General features: G+C 50.9%; 1 protein-coding gene and 1 long non-coding RNA gene across 6 annotated transcripts in view; both read left to right on the top strand.

Annotated features, from left to right (window-relative positions):
• BLM (BLM RecQ like helicase) overlaps positions 1-12,578 on the top strand; it is an 89,799-nt gene extending 77,221 nt beyond the window's left edge. For 3 of the 4 annotated variants that reach the window (XM_040493587.1, XM_040493588.1, XM_040493590.1), the window contains 5 exons: positions 2,734-2,933; positions 3,399-3,591; positions 6,543-6,665; positions 8,967-9,168; positions 12,216-12,578. In XM_040493587.1, the coding sequence (XP_040349521.1) occupies positions 2,734-2,933; positions 3,399-3,591; positions 6,543-6,665; positions 8,967-9,168; positions 12,216-12,393 (896 nt within the window). In that variant the 3' untranslated portion in view covers positions 12,394-12,578. Of the gene's footprint in view, positions 1-2,733; positions 2,934-3,398; positions 3,592-6,542; positions 6,666-8,966; positions 9,169-12,215 lie in introns of those variants that run through there. The other variant, XM_040493589.1, reaches the window with a different exon arrangement.
• Positions 12,579-13,549: 971 nt separating this feature from the next.
• Positions 13,550-27,931, top strand: part of LOC121042358 (uncharacterized) — a 20,197-nt gene continuing 5,815 nt past the window's right edge. Inside the window, exon 1 of one of the 2 annotated variants that reach the window (XR_005796137.1) lies at positions 13,550-17,005. This is a non-coding gene — a long non-coding RNA (uncharacterized LOC121042358). Of the gene's footprint in view, positions 17,006-26,217; positions 26,396-27,931 lie in introns of those variants that run through there. The other variant, XR_005796138.1, reaches the window with a different exon arrangement.

The following is a 27,931-nucleotide window of genomic DNA, read 5'->3' on the forward strand; positions in this document are numbered from 1 at the left end:
AGTTAGAAAATAATCAATACATGAACCAATATTAATGTATAACTAGCCAAATCTGGGGCAAGGGAAAGTGAGAGGTAAAAATGAGATAAAGCTTTATCTTTCACAGTGGGGGTCAGCAGCTAAATTGTCAGGCAGTGGCTCTGGCTGGTGGGATGACAGCAAGAGTGAGGGTTGCCTGTGGAGGTTGCCACCAGAAGAGCTAAAAGCAAAAGCTACTTAAAACATGACTGCCTGGGGCGCCTGGGTGGCTCAGTCCAAAGAGCTCCAAATCGGGGTTGTGAGTCGAAGCCCCACACTGGGGGTAGAGATTACTAAAAAGAAAGAGAGAGGGAGAGGAGAGGAGAGGAGAGGAAAAGAAAGAGGAAAGGGAAAGGAAAGAAAAAAAAGAACAACACAAAACATGATTGCCTTCCAGAAGAGAAGAGGGTGGGACAGAGGAATGCTGGTCTTCATTCTAAACCTTTCTGTACTATATTTTATTTTTCCCACATGTGTGCCTTACTTTAATTCAAAAACCAGATAAAGCAATTAATAGGTGTATTTATTTTGTAAAGCATTAATAGCTGAGGGGCGCCTGGGTGGCTCAGCGAGTTTAGCGTCCAGCTCCATCTCGGCTCAGGTCACGATCTTGCGGTTTGTGGAATCGGGCCCCACCTCGAGCTCTGTGCTGCTGACAGCAGGGAGCCTGCTTGGGATTCTCTCCCTCCCTCTCCCTCTGCCCCTCACTGACTCACGAGTGTGCACACATGCCAGAAAGGGAGGGAGGAAGGAAAGGAAGGAAGGAAAGAGGGAGGGAGGGAGGGAGGGAGGGAGGAAGGAAGGAAGGGAGGGAGGGAGAGAGGGAGGAAGGAAGAGAGGAAGGAAGGGAGGAAGGAAGACAGGAAGACATTACTAGCCTATAGGAAGGTGGTTTTCTCATTTCCTCGTTTGTTCCTTCTGAACGTGCTTGTTCCTCAGGACCAAAGCTGCTTTTCAGGCTGATCTTCCCTTTGTGGATTCTTGCCTTCTAGTTTGGGCCTCTTTCGGTGGGTCAGGAAGAACAAGGAGTTGCAGATAAAATAACTGATTTTTTTAATGTTTATTTATTTTTGAGAGAGACAGAAACAGAGTGCAAGCCGGGGAGGGGCAGAGAGAGGGAGACAGAACCTGAAGCAGGCTCAGGGCTCCGAGCTGTCAGCACAGAACCTGTCTCGGGGCTCGAACTGACAGACCCACAAGATCATGTCCTGAGCCAAAGTCAGATGCTTAAACGACTGAGCCACCCAGGTGCCCCCTAACTGCTAATATTTTAACATGTTTGTGTACAACCACTTACTTATCATACTGTACATATAATTTATATCACTTCTGTATCAGATATATAAGCATTTCTTAATTTTTCTTTTAAAGTAGTTTTTAGTAATATATATGTTGTCATATTGATAAAATGTATTTTTTTAAGTAGTCTTATTTAAGGACATCTTTTTCTGTTGTACTTAAGGATGCAGTAAATGGTGTTTTAAATACAGCTTCACCTATATCTCTGCACTTTCCATGTAAATTCCTAGATTACTAAATCAAACATTTTTCTGACATACTCAATTTCTCATTAGCTCTTACATGTTATTAAGAAAGTTGTGTTTCACTTTGCTTTCTTTTTTTTTTTTTCTTTAAATTTATTTTTTTAATAACCTCTACACCTGGTGTAGGGCTCAAACTCACAACCCTGAGATCAAGAGTCACATGCTTTTCCAACTGAGCCAGCCAGGTGCTTTCCTCCCTTCCCCCCTTTCAAAGCTTACTTATTTTTCCTGCTTCTTAGCTATCCCCAGCACTAGGGCTGGCCCATGTCACCCAGCCCACCCATACCAGAGCGGTGGTCTGATCTGCAGTGCGACATTTCAGGGATACAAAATCACCTGAAGAAAGAAAAACTTGAATCATTGAGTATATATGACCAGAAGCCATCTGACATTTACAATGTAATTATTTGAAACTCTTAAAGTAGAGCTAAAGCTTTACAAAGTAACTGTTAATTCTGATTATAATCAGTGTCACAAGACTTCTTAAGTAGATTGTTATAATAAAGTTGTGTTTACAATGAAGACATTAATAATTACAGCAGATTGGATTCGAAACCCAGAACCCAGCCCAGTGCGGTGCTCTCAGCCAGAAGGAGGAGGAGGGAAGGGTATAGTCTCGTGCCCTGCTGTGCTTTTGTTTTACAGTTTGGGAAGGCTTCCTCTGTGAGGGTCACAAAAAATAGACTTAAATACTGGGATTGTAAGTGAGAAGTGCTTTCAGGACAGGACCAGAGATAGTATTTATAAAAATGATTGTCCACATTTTTTTGTAACTGGATCAGTAATGCACAGTTATCCTGATGTAGCACAGTGATACAAAGTGCTTAAAGTTTATATAAACTCTCTCTGATTTCTTTGCTCTAATGTAATGTTATAAGCTATAAATGCCACAGCCTAAAACGATAAGCTTTATTTTGCTGCTGGTTTTGGCCAATGCAGATCATAAAAAGATGAGGAAAAGTACATACAACCATTGAAATTTTAGAGTTCTACTCAAATATTCCCATTTTATGGAAACGGGTGTCTATTTGTGCCGTGGGTTTTCCTGTGGAAGAGATTACCTACCTCATTTATCCAGACTGTCACATAAATGACTTTCTCAGCCTCTCCTACTGGAGGCTTCTGACGTACCTATATTTACTAATCTAACTTCTCGGGCCTTCCTTACCAGGGAGTAAGAGTGCAAAAATTCAGTCGGGGATATTTGGAAAGGGATCTACTTATTCACGACACAATGCCGAAAGACTTTTTAAAAAGTTGATACTTGACAAGATTTTGGATGAAGACTTATATATCAATGCCAATGACCAACCAATTGCCTATATGGTGCCAGGAAATAAAGCCGAAACTGTACTAAATGGGCATTTAAAGGTATGGTATTTTAAATGTTTATTTTACTTTATTACCTTACAGTGAGTGGGCAGAAAATATATTACCGCAAATTAAAACATCTTTTCCAAAGCTTATGGATACTAAATTTCTATATGCTGTCCTATGTGAACATACTCTGTTCCTCTTAACTTGGAAAGAGATCTTAAAATTGAACCCAAGTAATGTAGTACCTGTCAAAGTGAATTCGATGGGTTGTCCGATCTCTGAATCATCCTGTATTCGTTAGGTAAACATTTACTAAGAAGCCGTTCTGTGCTAGGTACTGGAGATGGACAGAGGAGAAGTGCTCAGCCCCTGTTCCCAAGGGGCCTCCAGTATCTACTTGGCATAACCAAAATACAAAAAACCAAAAGCCAAAAAATGCAGTTAAGGATTAAACGAAGCCTATATTTGGATACAAGCGCACGTGTCCCCACTCCTATGATCACTTTCTTTCTCACAAAGGTAGACTTTATGGAAACGGAAAACTCCAGCAGTGTGAAGAAGCAGAAAGCTTTGGTGGCAAAGATGTCTCAGAGGGAAGAGATAGTTAAGAAATGTCTTGGAGAACTGACGGAAGTCTGCAAATCTCTGGGAAAAGTTTTTGGCGTCCATTACTTTAATATTTTTAATACTGTCACTCTCAAGAAGCTTGCAGGTGGGTATGTGTGAGTCTTCTATTATGTGGCGTAAATTAATAAGCCAAAAGTTAATCCTGCTATGGAACTTTTTAAGTGCACTGATATAGCTCCGTTTATTTTCATTATTTAATCTCTAAATTGAAAGCTCAGGTATGGAAACCAATTTGATAATAAATTTCATATATTGAAAAAAAAAAGAGAGACTCTAAATAATAGAGATCAGACTAAGGATAGATAGATAGATAGATAGATAGATAGATAGATAGATAGATAAATAGCTCAGAAAAACAAATGTAAGATGAAATACAGCCTTTAAGGTACATATAATACTTTGTTATTCAGACATACAGTATAATTTTAATTTTATACTTTTTCCTCTAATGCCAGACGTTAGGATGTGGATATTTATAATCTCTACCACCAGCTGTCACTCGTTGATTGTGTGTCCATTATCTGCCCACTTTATGATGTTTGGCCATGTTATGTACAAATGCCTTTGCCATGAGGAGCTAAGTTCCTTATGAAAAGACATTATGTTTTATGCTTCTTTGAACCTGGCCCTAGCACACTGCTGGTCTTTAGTTGAAAAAAACGTGCTGACCTGAGTTATTTCCATAGCTTCAGATCCTAATAGGATTGCTCCTGTAAAATTAGGCGTCCACATAGTTGACTGATGAGTGTACATTACCTTCTGGACGCTTCCTTCATAAAATCCCATGATCAACACCTTCTCTCGTTTCCATTCCTGTTCCTGCCACTGTAGGTCATGACAGCATTTCATCAACTCTGAGCCACCGTCTATGTTAAGACACTGCTATTTTATAGACAATTAAGGAAGAAAAAAATGTGCTAATTAAGTGGTGACATGGTGCTTTTATTGAAAGAATTGTTTTTTACTTATTTACATATAGATTTTTATCATTATACAATTCTCTACATATATGAAAAATGCATAGAATCAAAGCAAGTTGATTTAGGTACCTGTAAAAGTTCATATTCAAAGCCTGACTCTTCGGAATCAGTTTCTGACTCAGTCGTCCATGTCTTTTGTTTGCCCTCGTGTCATTGAGAATGTTAGTGACGCGGTCTTTTTTAGCATGGTCCACTCTTTTCACCAGTATTTTAATCAAAACCCGTGTCACCCACGCTGATTTGATGGTGGCGTTTCCCTGATGATGCCAGAGAGCATCAGCGGGCGGAGGCACATCTCAGAAGCACGAATGTGACCCTGCTCTGTCTGCTCTGGGGGCCCTTCTGTAGGGCACGCGAAGCGCTTGGCTGTTGCTTGCAAGAAGGTACAGAATCGTGGCCATTTCCTCAAAGACAGATACTTGTTTTATTAGTGGCAAATCTGTTCCCCGTTACCCGGAGCTTCTCTGCATCCACAGTCACTTGTCCTGTGCTGTCTGGTGGACATCTCGTGGGGCAGGTGAACTGCGCACATGCTGACAGCCCGGACAGCCATGACCAGGCCTCACGTGTGCAGGTGGCAGTAGGCATCTGGCCGTCAGCACTTGTAAGCTGCACCTTGACCTCAGGAATGCCACAGCGTGGAAAAGTGTGTGCCTCAGAGTTGATGGAATACAGCATTTTGTTGGTAGGCTCTTAGCGTAGCTTCCTCCCTGGCCCCCTTAACTCCAGAGGTGAACATTCTGCACATTTTAATCTTCCACAAAGTCGGCCGATAACTCCAACATCTTTCTAGAAAAGGTACAGATTCTTTCAAGGGTCTGCATTTCTGCTTGCCGGTCCAACCTCGTCTTCTGTTAACCCTCCGTGATCCTGCTGGTCTGCCCCTTCTCCTCTCGACATAGGAATGATGTGAAAATCACAGATTTGAGATCTGCCCTTTCTTTCCTTTGCTCAAGTTGAATAGTAGGAATGATCTCCTCCTCCCTTCCCTAGCCCCGTGCATCTATAAATCCTGCAGACCTAGCTCTGCAGTGTCCCTGGATCCCCCTCTTCCGTCCGAGTGCACCGCCACACTGTGGCTCCCTGCGCCCTTGCCTGACCCTGCGGTGGCTTCCGCCAGGCTCCCAGGTTCCACTCTTTCCCCCACAGTTCATTTTCCATGCAGCAGCCAGAGCGATCTTTAAAATGACGGGCTTGTCCAGCTACAAGGCTGATGTGCCATCTGTCTGCAGAGGACTCTTAATGGCCCGCTTGTTCCAGTCCAAATACTTGCTTCACCCCACCTGCGGACGGACTGGAGGAAGAACGGGTTTGGGTTGGGGATGGAGTAAGAATTCAGTGATGGCCTCGGGTTGGATATGCGTGTCTAAAGTGCAGGGGGGGGGGCGCCTGGGTGGCGCAGTCGGTTAAGCGTCCGACTTCAGCCAGGTCACGATCTCACGGTCCGTGAGTTCGAGCCCCGCGTCGGGCTCTGGGCTGATGGCTCAGAGCCTGGAGCCTGTTTCCGATTCTGTGTCTCCCTCTCTCTCTGCCCCTCCCCCATTAATGCTCTGTCTCTCTGTCCCAAAAATAAATAAACGTTGAAAAAAAAAAAAATTAAAAAAAAAAAAATTAAAAAAAAAAATAAAGTGCAGGGGAGAAGTCAGAGCCGGAAATGGAAATGTGGGCGTCCTCCGAAACAGGGAGCATCAGTGTTGCAGCTAGACAAGTCTTCGTTGTGAGAACAGTGGACAACAGCAAAGTGGGCTTCAGCTCTGAGACCCGCTGCACAGGTGCCCACCTCCCGTTTCCCCCGCCCCGTGTCCTGTGCTGTCCCCCACCGTCTGCCCAGATTCATGCACCTTTGCTGCTGGAATTGCATGATGGGCTCCTGTCCTCTGAGCCTGTCTGCCGCCTCTGTTGGCACTAACTGCCTCTCAGAAAATTGGCCCGGGTGCCTGGTGCCCTGCAGTTAGCTGGCACTTGACAGACATGCGCTGAATGAGCGAATGAGCACGAATTCAGTGGCTTTTCCATGGGTGGTCATTTAAATTCCTAATTTTATGCCCATGCACAGAATCTTTATCTTCCGATCCTGAGGTTTTGCTTCAAATTGATGGCGTTACTGAAGACAAACTGGAAAAATACGGCGCAGAAGTGATTCCAATATTGCAGAAATACTCGGAGTGGACATTGCCAGGTGCAGTATATAGCTAAATACGTGTTTTCTAAAAGCCTGTTTTAACGTGAAGCACCGCATGTCACTGAATTAGAATTTTGTGGTTTCTGGGTTGTGTCCGTGCCTCCTACACCCTGTCACACTGACGCTCAAGTGCCCAGAGCAGCCCCCGGTGTTTGTGATGTGCCAGGCACCTCTTAGGGGACACTGGTGAGCCCCCCGGGGAGTGCCAGTCCTTGGGCCTGGGAATAGGGCCCAGAGGAGGACCTTTGGGCCCAGGAGTTCCTGTTCTATTAAAGGCAAGTGCCCAAGGAAATCCAAATCTGCCACCATCGCACTCTGCTATCCCTGGCAGGCCACAATAACCTCGTTGTGCTTGGTTTCCTTATCTGCGGAAGGCACACGTTATCTGACAAACACGTGGAAAGATAAAATTCAGGAGTTTAAATGTTTGGGGAAAATGAACGTGTAATTGGAATGCTAGATAATCTCATCGTTACTGGAAAGAATCTGCCCAAGTGAGCTTGTTGTTAGCAGACGATCCCGAGGATGTGGCCTGTCACGTCGCCCCTCTCCTTGTGAACCTCATCACTGAGCTACCAGACAGGATTAACTAGGAGAAGATCGGCACGAGGAAGGTTTTGTTATAGGAGATGCCAGTTCCTCTGCCCTCCTCCAGCATATTGCCATGCAGTGAGACACAAAAGACAAGCCAAGTTCAGTGTTTTTCCTGTTTCTGTAACAAATGGCTGGGGGTTCCTCTCAAGGCTAATGGAAAAGATTAGCAGGATGAGAAATGAGTGAGCCTGTGTTTCAAGTTCTGTCTCTCCTCATTCGTTTTTTATCCATTAACAAAATGCTGAAAAGTAGGATTTTTAAAAAATTCCTCTGCATGGTAATTATTCCATTAAGAGCCTTGCTTTGAATATTGGTAGGAACTTAACATTTGTTTAGTGTAGTAACTTGTCTGGAAGGGGATTCTTGCCCACATAAGATGGGCTGCTCTGTGGAAACAGCCCACAGTGTGGTGACGATGGCTCCCACTTACTGAGGGACAGACGCTGTGCCAAGAGCTTTGCCTGTTTTGTATCATTCGATCCTCAGAACTACGCCCATTTCACAGCCTTTTTATGTCCAAGTCCCACAGCTAGGATGACGGGACGACAGCTTTGCCAGAGCCTCGCTGCCTCCCCGTGTGAACCAGTGTTGGATGGATGAGGAGGCCCGGGGATTAGGGCCCTTCCTGCCAGGCAGGAGGGTGGCTGGAGTGGCCAGGAAATACCTTCCTTCAGAAAATGGAGCTGGGGGGCACCTGGTGGGCTCAGTCGGTAGAGGCTGTGACTCTTAACCTCACACTCTTAACCTCAGGGTCGTGAATTCAATCAAGCCTCACGTTGGGCATGGGGCCTAGTTAAAACTGAAAGAAAGAGGAAGAAAGGGAGGGAGGAAAGGAGAAAGGGAAAGGGAGGGAGGAAGAGGAAGGAAGGGGAAGGAAAGGAAAGGAAATGTAGCTGGGATCCCTGTTGACCTACAGAGAGGTTTTATGCTTTTTAGGTGCCTTAGGATGCCAGTGCTTGTGGAAATAGCCACCTTTTTTGCAAACTGGCACTTTCACGCAGACCCATTTCCCGCATAGTATATGAAATGTTTACAACTATAACGTAAAGAAGTGGTTTGTGACTTTAAAGAATATAAATGGGGCCCAGGGTTTTCTGACACTCGTTCACTGAGTAACCGTTCAAAGATGAGGTGCAGAACATAGTTGGTTATGTTTCTCTTCCATTGGGCGCTTTTTCCAGCACGTGTAAGATGGTAAATTGGTCTTATGTAGCACTCCCTACTTTTCGAAGAGCTTAACGGGATTAGCTGCCCGAAGGATCACAGGGACGAAGGCCATACACAACAGAGTATGAGCTAGACCTGACGTCTCTAGTTAAGTTCAGGAGCGTCACAAACTTCTGGGGCTCCCGGCTGGCTCAGTCAGGAGAGCAAGTGACCCTTGATCTCAGGGTTGTGAGTTCAAGTCCCACATTGGGCGTAGAGTTTACTTTAAAAAAAAAAAAAAGGTATCTCAAGCTTTTTTGATGAATTCTGGTCTTTTTGCTTTAAAAGTAAACTTCCACTGAGGACTTTGGGGCTCTGTGACATGAAAGAGAAATGTTCAGTTCTTGCAGAATTGTTGAACCCGTGTGTGGCAGGAGGACACCCGGGAAGCAGCTGGGTGTCCGCCAGACCGCACCCCTGTGTTGTGTCCACAGGGACCATCAGCGCACCCGGGCCAGCACAGCGTCGCGTGTAAACATCTGCCTTGTCTGCTTGCAGCCGATGACGGTTCCCCCCGGGTGAGTCCGGGCAGCAGCAGAGGCACCGGAAGAAATGCCCCTGTGGAGTCCGATGAGGAAACGCCCGTATCTTCTCACTACTTTGCAAATAAAACCAGAAACGAAAGAAAGAGGAAAAGGATGCCAGCCTCCCAGAGGTCTAAGAGGAGGAAGACTGGTTTCGGTGGCTCCAACACAAAAGGGTACGTCCGTCCTGCGTCCTGCGTTGCGGTCTGTGGGGTGGCGGGTCAGGGAGGAGCGGCCAGAAGCGGAGCGGCCCCGGTTCGCTTGGAAGCTCTTATTAAAACAGACTGTCGTCAAACGTCGCCTCTCCAGTTAATGGGGTGATGATTAAGGTTTGAGCCAAAACAGAAACATTTGTTTCAGATTTTTTTTAATCTCTCCTCCTAAATTGATTATCGCCTCGGTTTTCTAGTCTGCATGAACATCTCCCGTTTTGACGTTACCCTGGCGGGGGGGGGATTTTTTTTTATCAGTGCTCTTCTTAAGGGACTTTTCCACCTAAAATATTATAAATCATATACTGGCTGAGTAAACAAAGGGTTTTGTTTTTTATGACCATCAGTACCTGCTTTGCCACTTTTACTGCTACAGAACGTGCGGGCCGCCACCTGGCAGTCCTCCACGCTCCCAGTTTGGTTATACCTGGGGAGAGCCAATCTCCCCACCTTTGCAGGGTAGCAGAGAAGAGGCCACAGCAGGTGAACCCAAAGGTCATGTAAGCCAGGCCTCTAAGGGCTGTGTCTCCCCTCCCCCACACTTGCCTGGCCCCTGGGCTGGGATGCGGTGACTTTGGGGCGCTGTCTGCACGCCAGCAGGGAGTCGGGTCCTGGGTGACGATCTGTGCAGTGTCCTTATTCTTGGTAATTGCACTGGTCCTGACAGCGCCTTCTTCTGACAGCCTCTGCCTTTGCCTTGTGGGTAAGTAAGGTCTGGCGGGACCGTGACCTTCCCATCAGCCTGGAGAACCCGGCCCCCAGCTACCTGCACATTCTAACACAAAGGGCTTACAGAAAAGAGGGAACAAGTCCTCAGTAAACTTTTACAAGCTGTTGTGTTTTTCTTTGCAGTTTTTCTACCTCCTTTCCTTCTGGGTAATAAAAAACAAAACTGGGCTAGGGGAAGAGGAAGGAAGGCAAATGTTAACAAATTGTCATTTTCCTGTTAAGTCCATAAACAAGCATCTTGTACATGCTAATCCTTCTGCCAGGGTACAGAAGTTAAAGGCATTAGTAAATGTTACTTTAATTTTGTGGCTTTTAGTGCGCAAGTGACCAGCAGATGTTCTTTGGTGGGGACGTTTTCGTACTTTCCTCATTTACTCCTCCATTTGGGGAAATAGCCATTTCCTCAGGAGCTCATGGAGTAGGAGAATGTAAAAGGCATCTGGTCTAGACCCCTGGGGTTTATGACAAGGGGGAGGCTTGCGTGAGCCTCTCCCCAGCCCCGGGGCTCCAGGTCCCAGGTAGGACTGGACTCTGGCTGGCCCGCGCCTGCCCCGAGCACCCTCATTTCTGCACGTCGCCCACGGAGATCCCTCACACATGATTATGATCTGACCATTCTTACTTGTTCGGACAGAGCACCCCATATTTCAGTGTTCGTTGCCCTTGGCTCCCTTTCCAGTTTTCCTGACTTCTGTTTATAAGAGTGAAGCACTTTGCCCTGTGGGTTAGAGCTAATCTAAGAAGAAGCCGTAAAACTCACACTTACCCAAAAGCCAGTACCAATTTTGATGCTGGTTGTTAATTAGCCTGCGTGTTTACAATGGGAGTCTTTTCTAATCCCTACTGGCCAAAACCACGGAGTTTTGTAACTTTTTTTTTTTTTTTCCGCCCTTGTAGCAGCCTCCAACGTGTGCTTCATTCTCTTCTTCGTTTGCACTAAACTGCTGTGATGGTTTCCCAGTCTCCAGTCTGCTCACCTGGCTGGGAGTCTGTGCAGCAACAGAATACAAGTGGCTCTTTGCCAGAGACCTTAAGTCCCCACCCCGCCCTCAGAGTTTTACATCTCCAGAATAACACACAATGAACCGGTTGTGTTCCCGGGCCCTCTGAGTGGGAGTAAAATGGATGGCCCGGGTGAAATGGAAACTGCTGTTGGCAGATTCATTCTGTAAATCAACATAAACAGCAGGTTTTCGCTCAGGGCTTAATTTCTCAGCAGGAAATCAGCGTAGGGAAATTTAAGGCTGCTTCTCTGCCGGTGGAGCAGATCTTTGCCAGTTCTGCAGTAAAACCGCCCTCCAGCAAGAGTTTAAAAATGTGGAAAAACCACTCTTCACCCAGCCCTACCAGAATGTCCTTAGACCCTAGCCCCCAAATTCAGAGATAGGAGGCCACTTGGATACCCCATGCCATGGAATTACCTCTGGGCATGGATTCAGCGTAGTTACAAGGCATGGAAAACGCCCGCACAGGGAGAGGCTTCTGCTGTTATCCTAGTCCTAGTAGAATGCTGGCTCCCTGACCCTTTCCTTTGGTTTCTTTGTGGGGAGAAAAAGAAAAGCTGGTATCTTCGGGTCAGTGAGGGAAGTGAGGTGCGGGAAGGACTCTATAATCGGCTGGGGCAGGGCTCCTGCCTGGTTCGAAAGGCAGCAAGCAGGAGGTGAGAGTGGGCTAGAGAGCCGGCTGCCCGTGACGTGGCCCTGACACGCACGCAGACCCAAGCGCCTCCCCGGGGAGCCACATCTGCAGCCTCCCCCTTGCGGGTCCGGCCGGGAGGAGGCCCCTCTGTGCTCTGGCCACAGCCCTGCGGGCAGGCACTCGCCCACGCAGCTACCTTTCTGGGCAGTCACAGTCATTCCAGAGTGTCTGTTGTCCGGGCATTTGGGACCTTAAGCCGAAGTATTCTCGCTTCCTTCACTTGGTCAGAATAGATTAAGGAATGTGGATCTGGGCCGTGTTGTCCAGAGGGAAGGTTTGACGATCAGCGGTGAAAGGGGTGGGTGGGGGCAGGCACAGGAGGTCTGTCCATCTCAAATCACAGAATTAAGAAACGTCTAAGACAAATTCAAGGCAAAAGTGTGTGAAGGGCAGTAATCCTTCATTCCTCGAACTGTAACAGAAACTTCCTTACAGGGGCCCCTGCGGGCAGCAAATGCACAGACACGGAAGACCAAGGAAAATCATGGACTGATTATATAGGTCCGCACAGGTTAAGAGCAAGAAGACTGTTCGCTTTTGGTCTTATTTAACATTTTCGTTTTCTTTTCTTTGTCACATTTTAGGGGGTCCACCACGTGCAGAAGGATATCTGCTAAAAGTAAATCCTCCAACATATTTGGACCCCGTTCGCCTTTGCCTGGTCCCCAAGCAGCACCAGGAGCCAGTAGAAAATTGGGGATTATGGCTCCACCAAAGCCTATAAATAGACCGTTTCTTAAGCCTTCGTATGCATTTTCATAACAACCAAATCTCCATGTACATAGATCTCCTTTCTCGTTTGTCAGCGTCTTACCATCTGTGAACATAAAGCTGTTAGTTTTGTTGTACCATTTGTAATTTTTACCCGTAACTATTAATATTTAAATAAATGCTTGGGGTGACAGTTCTTATTTTTAAAATAAACGTTTTCTTTTGAATAAGCATGATTTGCCGCCACGGCAAGCCTTGTGGCCGTTGTTTCTCAGAACGTCTGAAGCAGCAGCTGAATCATCTCAGAGAGATTCTGAGCACGACATGAAAAACTGAGGCCGCAGGAAGAGACACGCGTGGGACACTGAACGTGTGAAACTGCAGAAGGAGACATAAACAAAATTAAAAGACAAATGACAGAGAAAATAGGAAAAAAATATATGACAATGTCAATAATACAGAGTGCCTGTAAATCATTAAGAAGAAAAAAAGAGTCGGTAGAAAAAAATGAACAAAGGATGTGAGTAGGCTGTTCCCAGAGGAAATACAGTAGCCCACAAATATGGGGAAAACACCTAATCTCCCCAGTTAAAAATACAAATTAAAACTGGGGCACCTGTGTGGCTCAGTTGAGCACCCCAGCTCTTGATTTCGGCTCAGGTCATGATCCCAGGTCTTGGGATCGAGCCCCACATCGGGGTCTGCACTGAACGTGGAGCCTGCTTGAGATTCTCTCCCTCTGCCCACCCCTTCAAATGAAAGTAAATAAATAAAATTTCAAAACATATAAGTTACAGTGCCAACAGTGGAGAAGATCCCCAAATCTGGGGTCAACAAGAGAATGGACATTTTTTGGCAGCTGTTTTCTGCCTATAGGTCCTGTCCCTGTGCTTTAATAAAATCACCTCTTTGTACCAAAAAAACAAAGAGAATCACCTTTTTTTTTTTTTCCCCTGGCACAAAAAGTGATTTTTTGGGGTTGTTGAGAATGGTCAAACATTCTCTTGGTAAGAATATAGGAGCTGTTTATGTTTAATAGTAGGGAGACTTGACTTTTCAAGACCTTCCATTGATAGGCTGATTGGTCAGACAGTTGGGTTTTTTGTGGGTTTTTTTAATGTTTATTTTTGTTTTATTTTGAGACCCAGAATCCGAAGCAGGCTCCAAGCTCTGAGCTGTCAGCACAGAGCCCAACGTGGGGCTCAAACCCACAGACGGCAAGATCATGACCTGAACAGAAGTCGGGACGCTTAAACCAACTGAGCCACCCAGGTGCTCCTGGTCAGCAAGTCTTAAAGTGGGATTTTAGCTCCTCTTTGGAGCTTTAGTACCTCATTTTTGGAAACCTTTTGTTTCTTAGCTGTACGTAACCTTGGTGACCTGTTTGGTGTCCCAGTTTCTCTCCTTGATCTCCGGAGGGTTGGGGGTGAGGAGGCCTTCTTGCCTGGGATGAAGGTTTTGAAGTCGGAGTTGGCTGGTAGCCATGTGGCCTCCACCTGCTGGCTCAGCACTGAGGTGGACTCTGCACCCACCCTGAGAGGCAACCCTGGGCTGCACACCTACTTCCTGTTTCCTTGTCCTCCACCTGGGGCTCTGGCTGCACGTTTCATGGAGGAGACTGGCCAGGCAGGAGTCTGCTGAGGGCCGTACCCTATTCTCAAGACCTCCCCGGAGCTGACATTTTCAGAGAAACCGTCTTTCCAGCAAGCACTGACTCCAGTAGCCAGCAGAACCTTCTCGGGGTGAAGAAAGGAAACCAAGGACAAAGGAGCCAGTGGCCGAGGCTGCTGGGACAGTGTTCCCCGCATAAGGCCACCTTGGAGTGTGGGCGACGCACGAGGGCGTCTGGCGGGTCACACCCTTCCACCTGTAGCAGCTTCGGCTTTGGGGAGTGGGGGGCGGCCTCTGCACAGCGCCAACGCCACAAACGGCGGCTCGCTTCCTGGTTCCGACCTCACGCATTCGTTCCTTCGCTGAGGCTGCTTCTGCCCAGACAGACACAGGAGACCGAGGTGTCTGAGGGAGCGCCCCTATCTCCGGAGGTTCCCAGAGCGATGGACACAGCCGCAGGAGCGGGGAGCTGAGGCGGACAGAGCCGACCCTGACCCCCACCTCCCAGCAGGAACCTGAGGCCTGGAGACGGGTGACCAGCCCAGGGTCCTATGGCAGAGCGGCACCCTGCACCCAGCCCTTTAAAAATTCTGGGTTGGAACAGGCTCCTTCGCTAGCTCCGGCCCCAGGAACGGGCACAGAAAATGCAAGCAGCGTCCTCCTTTCCTGCCTCCAGCCTTCCCGGATCCCCTGCGGGGAAGGCGGCTGCTTCCACACGGGGGCAATCTCAGGACGACAGGAGCACACAGGCTTTTTTGTGCTCCTGGAGGCCAAAGAGCCGCTGTCCGCAAAGCTCCTGGGCCCTGGTGGGGCTCCACGTGCACAGAAGCCACCACGGCCTGGAAGGAAGGTAGGCGACAAGTCCGCCAGAGTCCCACCCTGCTCAGATACAGGAAGTTGTGAGGGCAGGGCCGGAGTCTGGGCTCTACCACCTGCCGCCGTCAGCCCTCTGGAGGACACAAGGATTGGAATCCGACTCCAGCTGTATACACACCCTCGCTAGGCTCTCCCGCCATGAGGACCCCGAAGAGCTGACAGGTCCTTGCTTACTTTTAAGGACGGGAACCCCACTTCTTCACAGGAGGAGAACAGACCAGCAAAGCCCACTCTATGCCAAAGGCTGTTCCAGGAATCTTCACGTAATTTAATTCTTTCCTTTAATCCCTCCGACAGCCCTGAGAGGCAAGCACATGATATTAGAGCTTTTTGTATGCAGAAACCAGAATTCAGAGAGGTTATATAATTGCCCGAATCCACACAGCTAGGAAGTGGCCGATAAGTAGGGTAACATGCACCCTGGTTTGCCCTGAAGAGTCCCAGTTTACATTTGCTGTCCTGGTGTAAAGACCGCTCACTTTCATTCTGGAAAGTGCTCCAGTTTAGACCATAAACCGTAAGGAATCCAGGTCTGTGCTCTTTTCCCTGGACAATCCAGCCTCCTCTCCCAACCCCGATTTTCCATCCAAAGCCCCGAGGGCCACCTGCCACCACCTGCTAAGACACCAGGCCCCTGGGGGAGCCTGCGGGCATGGAGCTGCAGAATTATCAGCCAGCACAGCTGACCTGCGGTTTTTCTCCAGAAGCGAGAAGAGGAAGCAGAGGCCGTGCCCCAGGCCCCCTGGCTCTTCCGAAGAAACGGCGTCTCCTGCGTTTCCTGCGACTTGGAGCTGCTCCGAGCCCCCGAGGCCCACCTACCCCGTGTCTCTCCTCTGAGCAGCTGCCAAAGCGGGCAGCAGCCACGGACGGGTCTCATCCAACCTTGGGCTCCCACCCTGGCAGAGGCATCTGGGCGAGAGACAGTGGCCTCTGGGCCCCTTGTGAGCATAGGGTGGAGTCCCCAAGAGGCTCCGGCAGCCACTTCTCCCTCAGTGCAGCTGCCACGGCCCCCACATGGCCTCCCAGACGGTCGGAACAAGCCAGCTGTTGGGACGCGCTCAGGGGAACCCAGCCCTGACCAGACCCCGCTCGGCGCTTCAGTCCGCGGGCTCAGCCCTCTCGCGGTGAGGCAAGGCCTCGACGTCTGCAGCTGCGCACTCATTGTCCTGTTCTTTCCCCCCGCCCCCCCCCCCCCTCCACCACTGGCCTTCCTCAGCCAGGCCCGTGCTTCCTGCTGGCTGGAAAGAAAGGCGAGGAAACCAAACCCCACAGTGGTTGGGGTGGCTTCTGGGCCCCTGTCCTCCTGGTTGTTGGGGGAGGACAGAGGACAGGATAAGGGGGTAGACAGAAGTCCAAACTTGAATCCACAGAATGCTGGGAAGGGGAAGCATCCCCCAGGCAGGGATGAGAGCCTGAGGCTGGGCCTTTGGTGTCCTCACAGCCTGACTGCGTGGTTCCACCATCCCACAGAGGGTTCGGTGGCTGTCAGGAACCATCGGTGACTCAGAAGACCCAGACCTACTCAGGATGCTGGAGTTCACCCCAGTGGGCCTCTGCCCCTTTGGGTCCCACACAGAGCCTGGCACACGCACAGGCTGCAAGCGTCAGCCTGTCCTGGCCCCGTGTCCTCAGTCACTGCCAGGAGCCTTGAGGCCCCACAAAGGTCAGGCCCTGGCCTTTTGCCCAGCTCTGGGTCAGAGTGGTGCACGCAGGTCCCTGCCTCCCACGGGAAAACTCCCTCCATTGGGCAGAACCCAGAGCAGTGAACCCCAAAGTAGAAGGTAGGGGGGTAGCTGGGAACCCTGACCCAGCAGACCTTCGCTGATTTACGAAGGGTCCAAAGAGCCTGCCTCAGACCGAATCCCAGCCGGGAAGGAAGTGTGTCTGAGGAGCCGAGGCCTCTGGCTGGAGCCCTGCCCGGTCCCAGCACCTTGGGGCCTCCCCAGCGAGGGACCCGGAGCCTCTCGTGACCCTCGGGAGGCTGTAACCCAGCTAACCTCAAGTCAGAAGCGTGAGTGTCTGCGGCAGCTGTGGTTTGACAGTTAGTGCCAGAGAGAAGTCGCCCACGCGAACCTCACTGTCTGCACGTGTGCAAGGCAAGAACGGGGACTGTGGTCCATCTGTCACCGCCGGCTCCTCCGCGCCCAGCTGAGCAGCCCTGCTCCTTCCACGCTAGGTGAGTGACCTTTGCAAGCCCCGTGGCTTCTCTGAGCCTCAGTTTCTCACCTACACAAGAAAGAAAGGGACCGCCTACCTGGTCCCTGCATCCTAAGGTGGTGGTGGGCACCCCTGTGGTCAGATACTCCACAAACACCTGCTGGCGGGAACACAGAGACTCAAGCGTGGCCCCGGCCCTTAGCAGGGTTCAGTCAGTGAGGGACAGATGCTCTCACAGCCCAGGAGGAGGAGAACAGAAGCAGTATTGGGGCAGCTAGGGGAGCCCCCCCAGGTGAGGCCTAGTCCAGTCCAGGGGACACAAGAAGTGAGGCTCAAGCCCTGAAAAAGAGTAGGAATTCAGAACAGGAGAAGGAGGCCCCTGGCGAAAGAGCTTGGAGGTGTGACAGAGTGTAACCTGACAGGGGACCTGCCCAGGCTCAGGACGGGCTGAGGGAAGCGGAGAAGCCAGCCCGGATGGTTGCCACCGAGGGGCGTGGCCTTGTGCCCAGGGAAGGCACAAGGGGAGGGCTAGGATCTGAGCTGACCACAGGGTCGGGAGAGCCCGGAGCAGGTGCGCTGGACGCCAGCAGACGCACAGTAAGGCTCTGGCTCCAGGGAGAGACTATGGCAGCTTCCAGGGTCACAGGTCACAGGAGCGATCCCACTGGCCAAGCAGGGGAAATGGGCAGGGAGAGGGGTTGCCGACGTGCTCTGATGACATCCCGGCGAGATGGCGCGTCCGTACGGTGATATCAACAGTACCTACCGCCTCCAGGCTGGAGGTCACTCTGTTGCCCGAAGGGCCAACTGGAGGCCCCTGGAGCAGGCCCCACCTCAGCCCCCTGGGCTCCAGATCTCCCACCATGTGTGGGGTGTGCATGTGCACGTTCTCTCTCCCACGCTGCCTCCCCCAAGCTTGGCAAGTAATCCTTCAAAGGCCACACCCCCCCACAGGAAGAAATCCAGCTCTGTGCTAATTTATGTTTTATTGAAGAGCATGTGATGAATGCCCTGGGCATTGGCCTGGAGAGTCACCCACAGTGGTTGTTGGGGAACAGATGGGGCCACCGCCTCACGGGGAGTCCCTCCTGTCACACTGCCCAGCCTGGGGCCACAGGGCCACACCAGCGCAGGGGGCTCAGAAGTCCTTGCCTTGGAAACAATAGCTCTTTTTTCCTTGAAAGCAGGCTACAGAGCAGCACAGGCTAAAGAGGGGTGCGTGTGTGTAAAAAGTTGCTCATCAAATAGTAAAAGTGGCCAGATTGAGGTGATTTTTACTTTTCTGACTTGATTGGCTTTTACAACAAGCTCTATCATTTTTATAATCACATAAAGCAAGGAGACAGCCGCTCAGCCACCGTGGGGTTCAGCTTTGCTCCAGAAGGGCTATGGGGGAGGACCCCCCATGGATTAAGAACAGGCTCTGGGGCCATGGGCAGCCACCCCCTCCCAGGGCCAAGCCAGGCCTGCTCGCGCCAGTGGCGTGGGACTTGCATGGGGTGGAGGCTGGAGTGGCCACCTAGCCTCCAGGTCACGGGTCCTAGGCTCTTGCAGCCCCACGCGGGTCCCCTGTACCCCCTCCTCTGCTCTCTTCCTCACCTTCTGGGAAGGGTGACAGGGCCAAAGAGCCCCCCCCCCCCCAGGAACCCACTCCTAAGCAGAAAGTGACACTTTGCCACCTGACTTCAAGGGGACAAGTGCCCAGGGCTGGGTCACCTGCTTAGGTGACCTCAAGGACCACAGCAGGAACTCCCACTCAAGGAGCAGGTGCTGCACAGGGGATGGGGGAGGGGGCCCTTGTCAGCCTGCAAGGACCCCCGCCACACAAGTCCCCATCACTTCCAACATAGTCCTTAGTTTAGCTTTGTGCTTGGCCCCAGACAGGGGTTTTGGCCAGAGGACCTGGCACACAGCAGTTGCCTAATAACATTTGTTGGACAGGAGGTGGATGGATGGATGGATGGATGGGTCATGGGTGGATGAATGAATGGGTAATAGGTAGATGGATAGATGGATGGGTGATGGGTAGATAGGTGGGTGGATGGATGGATGGTTAGATGATGAGTAGACGGATGGATGGGTTATGGGTAGATAGATGGATGGATGAAGAGGGCCACTGTAAAGTCACCTGCCTAGACTGCCCTCTTCATGGGAGGATAGGGTAGGAGAGTGGGGACAGGGGCCTAGGGCTTGCTGAACCTTAGACTCCCACAGTCCAGTTGGCAGTTCCGGGCCTGTGGAGCACAGTGGCAGACCAGTCCCCAAAGGCTTCTTCCCTCACCACTTCTGGATTCACCAAGACAAGTGGAAGCTGGCTTTGGTTTTCACTTAGGTTCCCTTTTGTGTGTGTTTACTGACGTTTTTGGTTGTTAGTGTGTTATTCTCAAAGAGCTAGCCGATTTCCCCATTTATTGATTTGGCGATGCATCATTCACCATGTGCTAAGATTTGTATGATCACCAGTGTCCGTTTCTAGCCCCCTGTGTATCTGGGGTCACTCACGTGTGGGGCAGGCTTCAGGGAACGACCAAGATGCATAGAGGGGTTGGAATTCAAATTTCAGTCATTCCTACTGGTGTTGGGCTCCACCTTCCAGCTGAGAAGGCAGAGGCTTAGGCCAGTGGTTCTCAACAGCTCCAGCATCATTGGAGGGCCAGTTAAATCTGTTTCTCATTCAGAAGATCTGGGGTCCGAGGGTCTGCAGTCCTTTCAAGCTCCCCACCATAAGACCAATGTTGCCAGTCACCCCCAGCCCACATTTTGAGAACCACTGGCCTCAGGTAGAGGAGATGGTGCCCTGAGGTCAGCCCTCAGGGTGGATACAGACCTCAGCTGCTGGGAATTTTAGCTCTGGGCCTTGGGCAAGGCATTCTCCTCTCTTTCTCTCTTGGTTTCCCGTGATGGCTAGGCTACCTCCATCCATGTTGTTGGACGTGCCTGTTGGGTGGGTCAGAACCGTCTGGAGGGTGTTTAAGAAGGTGGCAGTGGAGGGGTGCCTGGGTGGCTCCGTCAGTAGAGTGTCCAACTTTGGCTCAAGTCATGATCTCACAGTCCATGAGTTCGAGCCCCGTGTCAGGCTCTGTGCTGACAGCTCAGAGCCTATAGCCTGCTTCAGGTTCTGTGTCTTCCTCTCTCTCTGCTCCTCCCCCACTCATGCTCTGTCTCTCTCTCTCAAAAATAAATAAACATTAAAAAAAATTTTTTTAAAGGTGACAGTGGAACAGCCTTGTTTGGTGGGAGCCCTTTGTAGACAGGGGTCTGGTGTCACAGGAGCCAAGGCTCTACCGCCCCTTCTAGCACCGAGGGACACCCTAAAGAGTGACTCGGCAGCAAGGAAGCAGGACGGCCATTCCCTGTAGGCACTTTGCAGGGTATACTGAGGGCAAAGGAAACCCCCTTAGAAATTGTGGAAACAAGTGTGAGCTGACATTTCCCAGGCCTTGCCAGCCTGTGGGGTCAAATGGAATCACGTTACCACCCAAAATTGCCTGAGAGCGGACTTCTGTCTCCCGGCCAGGCCAGGCAAATGCCACTTCATGATACGGTCCACTGGGGACTCAGACAAGGGAGCTGGGGCACCAGTGTGTTACAGAGGCCTTCCAGAAAAACACCATTTCGGTGTTGACTTGAAGCCTGCTCTCTGCCCAAACCCAACAGGATCCAGCCGAGCTGGAAACAGAATAGGCTCAGAACAGAATGGGGCCCGGCCTCCCCTGGTGGTGAGTCTCATCAGCCCGTGGGAAGGAAGACTATCAAATGGCTGCTGGGTCAGAGTACTTGAGGTCAGAGAGGCCAGTCAGGTCAACTTATTGTGTGACCTTGAGTCATTTACTTAGCTTTCCTTCACCTCAGAGAGCTCCTAATAGCATAACCCTGTGGGACTGAGCGTGAGAAGGACTTCGCAAGATAATGCATGAGCCACCCGCAGCACGGTGCCTGGCACCCACTGAACATGGGCGTCGTCACCCTGGCGTAGACCCGCTCTGCGTATTTGTCGTCTGTGGTGTATATTTGTGCCAAAGTTGACTGCAGAATAATCCAGACATCATTCTCACTCAGTGGGCTCGGCCATTTTCAACCTGATCCTTTCATAAAATCGTTCTTTCAAACCAAGCTGCCTCCTTGAAGTATGGCCTCACCCAGCTATCCAGCCATCAGAAGCATCCAGATTCTGGGGTCCTGGAGATTGGCAGACAGCACCCCGTAACATAGGAGGCCTTAATCCAGACCAGGAACCCCTGGAGAACCCAAGGAGAGGTCAGAGGGTGTATAATCTCCTAAATTATAAGAGGGCTTTGTTTTGTTTTTTTAAATATTCATTTATGTATGTATGTATTTATTTATTTAGAGAAAGAGAGAGTGTGCAGGCACATGCAAGTGGGGCAGGGGCAGAGAGCAAGGGAGAGAGAATCCCAACAGTCTCCGCACTATCAGCGCAGAGCCCGACTTGGGACTTGAACTCACGAACTGTGAGATCATGACCTGAGCCAAAACCAAGAGTTGGTCATTTAACCAACTGAGCCACCCAGGCGCCCCTCCCAAATGGTCAGGTTTACGTTTGTAAGTCGGTGCAGGTTTCTGAGAAAGAGGCCACAACTTTCATCAGGTTGTCAAAGGGGCCAGCACCCCTGATTGGTTAAGAGACCCGCTTCAGAGAGGCTGAAGTCCTTGCCAGCACCCCGCCCCCCACCCTCCTTGCCTGGACAGGATAGCCACTCCTCGGGACACACAGGGATCAAGGCCCCGGGGCAGAGATGGGAGCAGCTCGGTCCAGCCTCTCCTTCCTAGAGAGTCAGGCTTTCTCCAAAGGGGGAGGAGGGCTCACTCGCCACAGTAAGATGGTGAGAGGAAATTCGGAGTGTAAAATCCCAGGCAAAACTGGGGGACGATGGCTGGGGGTCACAAGAGGCGTGTGCGGCCTTGTCCAGGAGGCGGGGCCCGGTCACAGACCCGGCAGATGAATAGCACAGTGGGATGGCCGGGCAGCCTCGGAGCCAGCCGGACGTGGAGGGATGATGGGAGTCTGGGCCGAAGCTCAGACAAAAGTGGTTGGAGGACTTTCTGAATGGGCTGGGTCCAGGCCCTGCAGTCGTCAGCCACACGAGCCCTTAACTTCTCGTTTCCTGGGGGCCAGAATCCCAGTGGTAGCTGCCTGGCCCATCTTCCTCTTGGGGTTGCTGTGAAGAGTCAGGAAGCCCACGAATGGGGGTGATGTGTTCGGCCCGGGGCCCCTGAGTTTGAATCCAGAGCCGGCCCTCCTTCCCTGGGTTCCCCTGTGTCCCCTGCCGCGTACACCCTCAGCGCTGATTCACACACTGCCCTGGACGCACCTGGGGGCCGCTGTCGGCCCCCTTCTGGTGAGGGGGCTGGGACTGAGCAGTAGAAGGGACGGTGGCAACGGTGGGGGTTGGGAGAGGGGGAGGGGAATTGAGCAGGAAAAGATAAGAAGCGCCCCCAGAGAGAAACGAAATTGCAGCCCTGTGGTGAACGGTGAGATTCCTTTTCCTCATCACCTCACCGAAAAACTCCAATGAAGTATTTCTTGTTACCTTGTGGAATAGATCTATTTTGGGCTCAGTGGCTCTGTCACCCGAGCGCCTTGCTTCCCGTGTGCCTTTGCAGGAATTAATCCTTGCCACAAGCCCATGGAGAGCGTCCTGTTCTTTTCCCAAGCCAGCTGAGTCGTGAAGGGCCGTGGAAGGAGTAAGGGGATGGCCCCGGGATTCTCCTCAGGCTGCCTGATGTCACCAGGCTGGTGGGGCCTGATGAGAACAGAGCCGGGGGCCAACCGTACCCAGTATTCGCCGAGTGGCTCACCCCAGCTGCCCTGGCCCTCTGGCCGGAGGGTGAAGCCGCACTGCCCAGTCATGGCCCTAACTGCTCCGGCAGCCCCTTCCCCTGGCAGATGGAGGAACCCTCTCAGAAAGGCCTGACCCGAGCCCTCTCCAGCACTAACTAGTCCCAGATTCCCCGCCTTTTCTGTTGCTGCTTCTTCACCAGGCCCGCTGCACCTGCTGCCTGGCCCTAGGTCGTCACCCGGCCCTCAGCTCAGCTGCCAGAGCAGTGGGTGGGTGGCGGGGGCAGGCATGAGAGGAAGTGGGGCCACTCCTTCTGGGAGGGTTGGGATTTGATAGTGTGCCTCCTGGGGCGACCACCCACCGCCAGGGAAACTCATGGCCAAAGTTTCCCAGAGCAGGGCCACGATCATTTCCTCTCTTTGAGGCCAGGAGATGGGAAGGGGGTTCCTGCTGCCGCGGACAAAGGCCTTCCTGGCCTCAGAGGTGGGCTACCTGATCCCCAGGCCCCAGGTCTGGGGTTGGCATTTCTACTTCTTCAAACCTGCCTGTTGCTAACTTGCTGTATGACCTTGGGCAAGTCACTTCCCCTCTCTGGGCCTCAGAGGCCTCAGCAATAGAACGAGTGATCCAGTTTGCCCACCCACTTCGACATTCTAAAACCGGGAAACATTCAGACCCAAGTGATTTCACATAATCAGAGCCGTCTTCCTTTAATTTGACCAAAATGCAAATGGCCCTGGTAGATGACTCAGCAGGTCTTACCCCCAGGCCTAGATGCCTTCATCCCTCTGCCTGGGGAGGGAGAGGTCCCACCCAGACCCACGGAATCAGCTTCTCTAAGCCTCGGCAGCAGGACCTGGAGCCTGGCATGTTTAGGAGGCGGCCCAGGAGGGCAGGCTGAGGGGAGAGCTTGGGCTCCCCTCCCCCATACGGACAACTAACAATGACAGTTTATGAAAACAATGACCCACAAACCAAGAAGAGTCTCTGGCCGCAGCCTCCAGGACCTTCCACGGCGGGAGAAGGGCCCCCCCCCCCCCCCCCCCGGCGGGGGGAGGGGGGTGGGGGGGGCGGCAGGAAAGACCAGCCCCTGCCTGCACACTCGGGCTACGCAGAAGGCGGCCGAACACCACGAAGGCCACGAAGCCCTCGCGGCCGTCCCAGTGGGGACGCAGGCTGGTTCCCGTAGGACGCAGGACTTGGGACTTGCTCTAGTTAACCATGCAGATGAAAAGAACTTGCAAGGCCACCCTGCCAACTGCCAGGAAAGGGAAGGAAATCACATGAGGGTGCAAAAGCCGAGAAGGAGCAGGGGCCCAGGATCAAAGGCAGCTGCCACGAAGCCAATAGCCCCAGGCTGGAGGAAAGTGCATGAGCATATGAATCAGATGGAAGAATAGACAGTCAAGGAACAACATCAGGGCTTGCAAAGCAAGCTCAAGACCAGAAGACCGACCGACATGGAGAACGTGATCAGGACCCCTGCACATCTAGAAACCAAGTCATGACGTAGCACGCACATCTGAAAAGCAAACTAACAGCATGGAGAAAAAGTCAAGATCATCACAGTGAAGTCAGAGAAAAAGGACAAACCCCAACAATTAGAGATTGAAGCCCAGACCTTCCAGCATAGAGGGATCGGGGTCCTTGAAGTGGATTATCCAACAGCAATGCGGAAGAATGTTTAGACATTGAGGGGACACAAGAGGGATGCGGTATGATCAGCATCAGGAACGTGCTGACTCGGGCCGAGTTAATGGACTCTAAGGATAAAGGAAACAACTGTTCAGGTGCCCAGAAGGAAAAACCAAGTCACGAACAAGGGGAGAAAAAAGTCAAGCTGGCCTCACATTTTTCCACAGCAACATTCAATTCGAGAAGACAGGGGAAGACTTAGTCTTCAAAGGTGTGGGGGGGGGGGGGGGGGGGGGGGCCGAGAAAATTACGCCCAGTGGGGTTGTTCAGATTTATAGGCAACACGGAAAGGATCAGGAGAAAACGGCACCCTCGGGCTGCCTTTGGAAAAAAAAAATTACTCAGCAATGAAATCTAGCTGAGAGTTAAAAGGGTCAATGTTTTTGAAGGCAAAATCATGCCTCTGATACAGTATAAAATGAGCACCTGTCAAAAATTGTATTTAACTCATTAAATAATTAGGGAACAAGCAATATGTTCCAACTGGTTTAAAGGAAAATTAGAACACCCCCGAAATGAATTTACAGACGGGTGCAAAACTGATCAGTAGCCACAGGGCATCAATCAATTGCATTCCTCCAGACAAAATGCATTTGCGTTTCTAGGAACCAGAATGATTTGCATTTTCTACCACCTAGATTTGCTCAGAGGTGACGAAATACAGGACCCCCGGGGGTGAGTGGCTTTCAAAGTCTCTCTCAATTTCTCTTGGTACAACTAAGAGATGACTCCAGGTGCAAAATCCAGGGACATAATATGCTTTAAAAAAAAAAAAAAAAAAAAAAAAAGGAAAGGAATCTATTGAAATGCAGGACTGAGATGAAATACTAGGAGAATTATGGTTGCAGAACAGAATTTAAGTGTTAGAAACCTTGACAAAAGGAAAATATTAGGATCAAAGTCAGGAACCCAGGCAAGATGCGTAAGGGAAGTGATCACCTTTTGCATCCCAAGGAATGATTGAGCCTGCCCAAGTGAAGCATTTATTATTTTTTCCCCAAGACTCCAATCTCTTGATGAATTTCATAATCTTTTCTCTTAACAGGAGAGAAGTTCATTATGAACCAATATCTCTGTGGAAAGTAAAAACTTACCTAAGATTCAGCAATTTTTTAGCTTTTTTTTTTTTTTCTGCTCAACTCAAGTAAAATTGCTTTTAGTTTAAATCTAACATGTATGGTACAATCCCATCTTTTAAAATTATTTAGACCAGGAGCTCCTGGGTGGCTCAGTGGGTTGAGGGTCTGACTTGGGCTCAGGTCATGATCTCACGGTTCGTGGGTTCAAGTGCCACATCGGGCTCTGTGCTGACAGCTCAGAGCCTGGAGCCTGCTTCAGATTTTGTGACTCCCTCTCTCTCTGCCCCTCCCCCTCTCCCGCCCTCCCTCCCTCTCTCTTTCTCTATCTCTCAAAATAAGTAAACATTAATTTTTGTTTAATTATTTGGACCTATTTACCTGTCTACCTAACTTCTTTATGTCTCCAAAGTTCTCTGTAGATGACATTTCCCCAGATGTCAACACTGGATGATGAGCCATATTAATCATCTGCTTTGTGTGTGGGGGAAGTTCTAGGTGATGGAATACAGCAGAGAACAGAACAGGTAAAGACCCTGCCATCAGGAAGCTGGCCTTCTAGTGGGGCTGGAGGGCGTTGCTTCCTTCTTTGTGCTTTTCTGTATTGCTTGTTTTGTTTGAGAACGAGCATGTATTATTTTTATAAAAGCAGAGGCCATTACCTTCACACACACACACACTTCAGATGATTCTTCTAGACAGCCAGAGTTGAGGACTGCTACATTTCATTTGAGCCATTGACACTCTAGTGTGAATTACGTTTTCAGGAAGACAGTGTGAGGACCAAGAGGCTCTGCAGGTCCCAACCCAAGCAGCTAAATCCTGGGAAAAGCTGAAGAGGTGAGCTGCTCCCCGAGGAATTCAGCCTCTCTGGCCTGGAAGAACCATTGAGCTGGTCTCCCAAGCCCCCCTTGCCAGGGGTTCCTGTCCCTGTCCTAGGATCCTAAGCCAGTGAAACAGATGCGTGTTCTAGCTGACACTGGACCCAGGCAGCTGGGGGCCCAGCCCAGCCTTGACGAGTGTCTGGGACAAGCCTGACAGCCAAGGCTCTCCTCCTTCCCGACTTGGGAGCCCCATCTGACTCCAGTACCCTCATCTGCTCTCACTTCTTGGGTGGAGCCCTGACTCCTGCCCTTTTCCATTTGCACCCTTACTTTAGCCCCACTGGCCTAAGCTCCCCTTCCCCACACCCCCGGGCCTTTGCACATGCTTTCTCCTCCACCAGAATCCCTTTCCCACCTGCCTTCCCTTGCCCCAGATCCCAGGTCTCTCCCCTGGAAGCCTTCCTGACATACTCCCAAGCCCAGAGGGCAGGCACCCGCCGCCGGCTATGAGCTCCCCACAGGCCAGCAAGCATGGCTCTACTCGTTCCTGTGGCCTAGTGACCACATAGGGTCACGGTCAAGTCGTCCTCTTGAGGTCGTTGAAAGGAGTAAAAAGTGCACATTTCTATTTTAAGGTTTGTTAAAAGAATGACGAGTGTGAAGGAGGAGGGGGAAGTGAAAGGGGGAATCATCAAGTCAGTAAGGGAAGGGAAGTAATAGGAAATGGGGAGAAAGGTCTCACTTTCCTGGAGCCAGCTGAAGGTCTGTGGGGGCTGCAGGGTCAGACAGGGCTGAGTCCCAGCGGGAGCTGCCCTCTCGGCCCCCCACACCCCCCAGGGCCTCGGGAGGCACCGCCACCCAGTGTCCACCGTTCCCACAGAGCCCCCCAGATCACGCTCTGCTCGCAGGGCAAGTGAGCATGTCTCCAGGGCAAGTCCCAGCACCAGTGGTGAACTGAGGTCACCCCACCGCTAGCAGTGCTGGGGGGGACCTCAGGGCAGGCAAGGATGAGGGCTGTGGCTGTCACCACCGTGTGGCCTGACGTGCCTCCTCCGCCCTCAGAAGTAGTGGCGTGAACTCTTCCTCTCAGGGGCGTGTCGTCTGCTGTGGGGGCGACCTGGGGAGCCCAGCCCAACACCCGAAACACTCACACAGAGCACGTGACAGGCAGGGCACATCTCCTGCCAGCAGACGACTCGCGGCGCCTCCCTGAGCCCGGCTCTGCCCCTGTCTGCACCCCTGTCTTTCCCACTAGGCAAAATTTAACTTTGTTAAATGCTTATTTATTAGAGAGAGAGAGAGAGAGAGAGAGAGAGAGAGAGAGAGAGAATGAGTGGGGGAGGGGCAGAGAGAGAAGGAGTCAGAGGATCCAAAGCAGGCTCCTTGCTGAAGGCAGACAGCCCAATGTGGGGCTCCAACTCAGGAATCGAGAGATCAGGACCCGAGTTGAAATTGGACGCTTAATTGACTGAGCCACCCAGGCGCCCCATATTCACCATTTTTTTTAAGTTTATTTATTTTGAGAGAGAGAGAGAGAGAGAGAGAGCATGGG

This window comes from Herpailurus yagouaroundi, unplaced genomic scaffold (assembly GCF_014898765.1).
Source record: "Herpailurus yagouaroundi ecotype Mexico unplaced genomic scaffold, PumYag 185, whole genome shotgun sequence".
In the NCBI taxonomy this organism is placed as follows: domain Eukaryota; kingdom Metazoa; phylum Chordata; class Mammalia; order Carnivora; family Felidae; genus Herpailurus; species Herpailurus yagouaroundi.